General features: G+C 42.5%; 1 protein-coding gene across 1 annotated transcript; it reads right to left on the bottom strand.

Moving 5' to 3' along the window:
• Positions 1–1,126: 1,126 nt before the first annotated feature.
• Positions 1,127–2,089, bottom strand: LOC144762611 (taste receptor type 2 member 40-like). Its single transcript, XM_078647838.1, has one exon. It carries the CDS (start codon positions 2,087–2,089, stop codon positions 1,127–1,129), a length of 963 nt encoding a protein of 320 aa, XP_078503964.1.
• Positions 2,090–7,519: the final 5,430 nt, after the last annotated feature.

The following is a 7,519-nucleotide window of genomic DNA, read 5'->3' as shown; positions in this document are numbered from 1 at the left end:
AATACCGGCCGTAGCGAGTTAAGTGTGTTTTTTATGTTATCTGTTTAATCTCCCACAACTCCCCCGCCCTCCCCTCCTCACCACCGAGTCCAGTAGCAGCCGCTACTGACAAATAGGCAGAGTTCCTAAAGTGCTTTATACCATTGGACCGTTCACTAAATTGGTTGTTTTTAGGCTGTAAACACTAGAAGAAATCTTTATAGTGACATGATTCAGGATGATGGGGTCACATTAATAACATAGGTTCACATCTCATCCTGCTCACAGTCACGCTTAAACCTCCTAGTGCATCGGCCATAAACTCAAATATATGTATTTTATGCAGTAACAAAATATCTAGTGATGAAATCAGAAGAGATATCTTCCTGCAGTGAGAACACAGGAAAGGAGGAGGAGAAAATGCTTTAAACATATATAGAAAAATACATAATATTGAAATCAGTGCACAAGATTATATTGCTGGAGGAGAGCTAGGTGGAGGAGATGTTCTAAAATTTTTGAGAGCATAGGAGAAAAGAAGGGTCTAAGGAAAAGCAACTTTCTTTTCTCTTTTTCAAGGGACAGTCATTATCTTAGGATGTAGAAATCTTGCAACTTTTTCCAACCATTTAACAAATTGTTAACGATTTTGATGAGGATAGTTGAATGTGTTGCTTTTCTTTGGGGTGATTCTCAAAAGCATTTATGAGAGAGGGAAGCAGTACTACTGGAGTACTGTATTATGTACTCTTTCAAGCATTTGTAAATCTGCCTCGAAATGTCCAAATCCTTGTTGGTAAAAGTTCAAAAAGACACACTCCTTTCTGATTGTACTAATCGTCTTTAAATATGCCCCAATGAAATCCCATTGCAGTACTATTTTAGATGTGTTAGGACCAATTCCTAAAGGTGTGTTGGAAGAATACTTCCCATACTCATATAATGCTTTTGTGAATCGCCCCTATGTGTTTTCAAATATTTTCTACCAATTCCAGCACATGTAGTCTGCAGTTAGATGCAAAAAAAACTTGATTTTGTGCACAATCCTTGCACCCATTGTCACAGGGTTGTCTTTAGTGTCACTTAATTTGAAGGTATTTTGAATCACGATGCTATGTATTTCTTCTATCGAGATAAAATGTGTTCTCTATCTATGAGACAGCATCTGCTCCTCAGGGGCGGCTCTCTGCTTCCAGCACTGAGCATGCCGTAGAGCTCTCCCTGCCGCCTTGTTGAGTTTGGGATAGCTCCGGATGAGGAGAGTGGAGTGCACGAATGGGTACCACTGTGTAATCGCTGGGGTGACAAAATCCCAGGTCTCCTGAGTGAGGAAGGGACCCATTGTTTCAAACAGACAGGCAACACCGTATGCTGCAAACAAAAGGAAGAAAGCCACTACGCACTTCACTGCGCGGTAGTGGGCATCCATGCGCGGGCAGCTGGAAGCATCGGTGCAGCCTTGCATCCTCCTGGTGTGTCTGAAGAGTGATGCAATCAAGAGGACAGCCGCAACACAAAATATAAGAAATGGTGGGACATAGCCAAGCAAGTAATATAGCACAGGTTTCCAGTGGACTGTTTCCATTGTGGAATCTTTCCCGCTGTTGTTGGCGAAGAAGATGGTCGCTGAATTGTTGATGGACACATTTTGAAACCATGGTGAGGGAAGGGCATACAACAGAGATACAGCAGTGCATGCCAAGATCAGCCATGGCATCAGCTGAGGGATCTTCACCTTAAGGCGAACAAAGAGCATCTGGCGGAAGTTGGCAATGGTCACACAGTAATAGACATAAAGTAAAGCAGTGAACCAGAAGCTGGAGATACTCAAAAAAGTACCAAAATACAGGAAAACGATATCCACCCAAACAGCGAAACACTGTCCATAGTAGACATTAATGAGCACAACATAGACCATGTTTCCTGACAGCACTAATGTTCTCGAAAAGGCAATGACCAGGACGATGATATCACAAGGGATGACATGCTGCCTTTTGACCCAATCCATGCTGATCACAACTGTGATGAATATATTGATCAGGATTCCAGACAAGTATTCCAGAAGCAAAATAATGCCCATGAGCACATAATTCTTTTCCACAGTCAACATGGTTCATGCATTCTACTCCAGCACTGAAGCTTCGTGACGCGGCGGCCAGCCAGTTTAAAGATCAAGTCTATACTGTCTTTGACACAAACAACAAAATGCTTCTCAAATAGTATTTGAATAATTCTCAGATTTGCATGCATTGACCTGGAGATTTTAAATGTTGATTGTGGTGCATAAACCATGCATGGTGCCAACTCACCTTGGCCAGAGTCCCCGGACAGATTTTTGCATATCTGACTGGGACTAGACTGGAACTAGCAAGCATGAAAACATTGTGGCGTAATTGAAGGAACAGAAAGTAAAATGAGGGAATCTGGTGTACAGAAGGCAAGGGAGGGGATGGGAGGGAGATGAAAAAAACAGAACAGGGAAGATGGAGGAGGAGAAAATGAGAAATGATCAAATAGATCATAAGTGGTTCAAATGGAGTTCATAAAGTCAGAAGAACGTTGAAGGGAGGGGCATATCTACCATTGGTGCAACAGGTACAGTAGCACAGGCCCAGATCCTTGAGGGGCTCATTAAACCCTGATAATTGCTGTATTTTAATACCCCCAACCGCAGTTAAAGGGACCATTTTCCTTGCTTGCACCAGCGCGCCTGGCATCCTTGCTAGGCTAATGGTTGAAGGGTGCACAAAAGGAGTGAATACAAAAAGAATCCTAACATTTCTGCAGAAGACGTTACTAACTACCACCCCATTTCCCTACTTCCCCTACACACTAAAATCCTGGAAAAACACATTAATAAACACCTCTCAGAATTTGCTGAATCCACAAACTGCCTGGAGTCCTCCCAATTGGGATTCCGTCCTAGATATAGCACTGAATCCGCACTAGTGGCAGTCACGGACAATATCAGGATGTTGCTGGATAATGGTCAAGAAGTACTATTGATGCTGCTTGACCTTTCCGCAGCATTCAATACCATTTCACACCAGACTCTACTCAGAAGATTGGGAGACATAGGCCTCTCAGGGAATGCTTTGAAATGGTTGTCCAACTTTCTATCCGATAGAACTTAGACCGTTACCCGAGGTCCATTCCACTCACAGACTACCAGGGTGACCAAGGGAGTACCACAGGTCTCAGGGCTGAGCCCCACCATGTTTAACATCTACGTGACTCCCTTGGCAAGACTATTGAGGAAGCTGGGATTTATGCCCATATCTTACGCTGATGATACCCAACTTCTCCTTTCATTTGACAAATGCAACTCCAACATTCAGTACACCTTTGCAGAAGGAATGAAGGCCATAGCGGAGTGGATGAAAGTCACTTTTCTCCAACTCAAAGCTGCTAAGTAGGAGATTATGCTATTTGGTGAAGCCACTGTGAAATGGTCCCCTGGCTGGTGCCAGAGGATTTAGGGCCATATGTATCATTGAAATTCGCATTCGCAAAGGCCGAAATTCGCAGAATTTCGGCCTTTGCGAATGCGAATTCCCAATGTGGTGTGTATTAAGCAAATGTGGTTCAAAATAAGGAATCGCACAATTTGCGATTCCTTATTTTGCGATTGCATTTAAGGAATCGCAAAATTTGCGATTCCTTAAATGCAATGTATGATGCAAAAAAATATTGCTAATTGTCCCTAAGGAATCGCAAATTACCACCAACCTCAAGTTGGTGGTAAGTTGCAAATTCGTTTAAAAAAGCATTTTCTTTAAAAACAAAAGGTGCCATGTGACGCTCATACATGCCACTTAGGGCATGTATGTGCGCCATATGTGCACACATTTCATTTTCAGGGGTGCAGCAGGGTGTCTTTTGGACACCCCTGCACCCTTGAAAATATTCTCTATTTGCGATTAGCTAATTGCTAATCGCACATTTCCCCTTCATTCCTATGGGCCTCCTGGCCCATAAAAATGAATGGGAAATGATTCCTTAATTGCGATTAGCAATTTGCTAATCGCAATTAAGGTATATTAAGAAATCGCTAAAAAAAGCTGATTTCTACATATATACCATTTTGCGATTTCTAAATAGCGATTCCTTAAAAATCGCTATTTAGGAATCGCAAAACGGAATGTTGAACCATATGGCCCTTAGGTCCTACTCCATGCCCAAAACAGGTGGTAAAAAAACTCAGAGTTCGATTATACCACAAACTCACATTGGGTGATCATGTCTCTTCCACTACTGGAGCATGTTTCCATAGCCTCAGCCTACTCAGAAGAGTTTTCCCTTTCTTACCACTATCAACCAGGAAAACCTTGCTCCAGGTTCTAATCCTGAGCCGCTTGGACTAGTGTAATGACCTGCTGATTTCAGCCAATGAAAGTTCCTTAAACAAACTCCAAGTGGTTCAGAACACTGCAGCCCGACTGGTGACCAATGCCCCCCCCCCCAAGATCTACATCACTCCCTCTACTTCAAAGACTGCATTGGCTGCCAATACAGAAGAGGATCAAATTTAAGATCTGCCGTATGGCATACAAAGCAGTAAACAACCTAGGCCCTAGCTACATAAACTATAAATGTGTTAACTATGTTCCCGCCAGACCCATCCGCTCTGGAGCTAAATCGCTGCTCCAAGTCCCACACTTTAAAAAAAACCTGACTAGGTGGAAAAGCTTTTTACCATCTAGCCCCACATTACTGGAATGAACTCTCCATTCATATGCGTCAATGCTTGGATTATCTGGCATTCAGAAAGCTGTTGAAAACCTCACTGTTCTAATTGTCCTTCCCTAGCTCACTTGTGTGGTCCTAGTGCGGAGATACCCTAATGGGGTGATTCAAGCGCTCTATAAGTAAAAGAAATAGAAAAAGAAATAGGCAAGGGAAGAAAGCCCGGGACAATAGCTTTCAATGAGGTTGTGCAAACCAAACAAGGAAACTCAACAAGAGCTAGACACTTTCCTTGGCAGGTAAAATGTCAATATGAAATATAAATGACAAACACTTAAATCCTAACAGACCCTGAAACACTCACAATCACACCCACACAGTCCTATTTTCCATGGGAAAAGGAACACATGGAAGTGTTCGGAACTACACATGATCAACTGGCTTTCCCGATCATTTTGAAATGCTAAATAATAGAGGCTATTTTACTCTTGAAAAGGTGCTATGCCCATGTATGGACATCCTCTATTAATGCCACATTTGGGGCTTTTCCTATTTCCAGGAGGCGCTACTTCTTGCATAGTCTTAGGCCACCCCTGGGACCAATATTATGATTGCAGATGGGTACTGCTAGCCTCTCATCTCTTGTGTTTCTCAACCAGACATTGGTGTGGACTCTTGGTTCTCTGCTGCCAGTGTAGGTCCCGCACTAAAACTAATTACAGGTCCCACTGCAAAACTAATTACAACTTCAAATCTTTGTCTTGGGTTCCTGACACAAGATATGACTCATTGTGTAGAGTTGAAAGCCATGTATCCTGGTACAAGGCGTACCTCTCGTGGGCTTCTACTCAGCATCTGCATTTCAACTAACCCAGGGAACCAAATTGGAGTGTTACCCCATGTACTTCCCCAATGGGTGATCAGAAATACCAGTGAACTCCTGCATACATTTATAGCCATATGTAAAAAGGCATATCTTTTGTCCATTCTTTTGTCCCTACTCCCACCTATAGGTTAGCCCCTCTGGGGAGTAGATCAGAGAACCGATCTCCCATCCTATTACCCACAGGAACGATGACCCATTGTCTACAACGGATAATTTATTTTTGAGATCAGAAGAATATGCAGGAGCTGTTCTTTGCAGCCTAGTGTCTGCCTCCCTTTTGTTCCTCCCTTACCCCCCTCCAACTATCCCATACTGGCATCTGTCAAATGGGGCCATATATATGAATGACCATACTATAAAGGAGAGGGATATGCAAGAACTTCAACCATGTATGGAGCATTTTGGATGCATGGTTTTGTCCCCATGATTTGCCAAGTGGTATGTTTTAAGATATTGTCTCCAAATTTGTGAGACACCCAAGAAAACCTAACACCCAACTGTACATAAAAACTAAGAGACCGAGGGCAATCTAATTAGATATGAATTGTGTGTATTGTGCAAGATCTCAGCCATAAAACCATGCAAACATTAAATATTGAAGAAAAGCATTATTACCTCACATTTATGTAGTGATAAGCAGAGGACTTCAGTGCAAAATGGGTCATACCATCCTACATCTCTATCCCCCTGTAAGATGGTACAAAAGGGTGTAAATGTGTAAATGTTACCTTTGGGGGTGTGCTGCTGTTTGTTCCACTTGCCTCCACCATCTTATCCTTTCTCCGTAACTGCCTGAATCTGTCCTCTGCTCGCTGTGTAGCAGCTGGCCCCTAGAATAACTTGTCTTTCACTCTTTATTCAAGCTATAGATGGGACCCAATAATTATCGGATTGGATTTTTGGGCAAAGCTCAAGTCCTTGTTGCTCCTGATGGGGGAGAATGGTGCTCTGCTGCTTCTTCATCTCTCACTCCACTGACTGCTCCAACGTTTGTCAGAACTGTTTTAGGCGCTCCTCTCCTGACAGCATGTGGCGATTTAGCCAGCTTTTTGATCCCACCTGTGATTCCAGCTGGGTGCGATGGCCACAATCTACACAAGACTGCCAGGCTGCGTGCACCATCGGTATGCCACCGTCTTGTGTGCGGTGAAATACAGCCAAGAACGTGCAGATGCAAACCTACCATAGCCCACAGAGTCTGGAGTGGGCCACCTCCGTAGGCTGCTACTACAACATCTACATGTATATTGTTTGATTTTATAAATGTATGTGTCTATGTTTATGTTTTAACTTTTTTTAATTGAATTTGTGATGAGGTGACGAAGAAATTCCCCTTCTACTTTAATCTAAACTGGGAAAGGAAAGGCTGCAGTTCTTTTGCCAGGTGGCAAGCCACACGCCTCTACCATTTGGTAATAATCTGCCCTCAGCGTTGAAAAGAATGCTAATCTTTTTACTTTAGATACTGTTCGGAAGGCTTCACTAATCTTGGTTCATTGAAATAACCCAAGGAGACTCCTAACTATTGAGAATCACTTATCCTAAAGGTTATTGTGGGTGACTTGACGATTGCTCCAAGTCAAAAATGGCCATGCCTCAGCTGATCTTTAAGAAATACAAAAGCAACCCATTTTGTGGTAGGAACCAGCACATAAACGTATGTACAGAAACAATGGCTCGCCAAGGACTCACTTAGTAAACAGTGTTATTTTGGTCAATCGATTTAATCACTGAAAACAATGAATGTGAGCATAAAAGCAATTTCTCTAACTTCAAGCAATCAATTCTATTATCCTTGATGAACAAACATAAAACAGCTAATCATAAGAAACTTTTAAGCTTGGAACACAATGAAAAGAGAGTGAGAGGAAATTTGGAGTTTAGTGTTCCTAGTGTTAACACAGATGAAAAGCAATATATATCTTCTGTATTTACAAGAAACACACAGCTCAGAACTGATCATTGGCC

Source organism: Lissotriton helveticus, chromosome 6 (assembly GCF_964261635.1).
Source record: "Lissotriton helveticus chromosome 6, aLisHel1.1, whole genome shotgun sequence".
Taxonomy (NCBI): Eukaryota; Metazoa; Chordata; class Amphibia; order Caudata; family Salamandridae; genus Lissotriton; species Lissotriton helveticus.
This window is presented reverse-complemented; position numbering and strand designations above follow the sequence as displayed.

Excerpts from the sequence above, each read along its gene's own strand:
- LOC144762611 (XM_078647838.1), bottom strand. The coding sequence starts at position 2,089 with ATGTTGACTGTGGAAAAGAATTATGTGCTCATGGGCATTATTTTGCTT.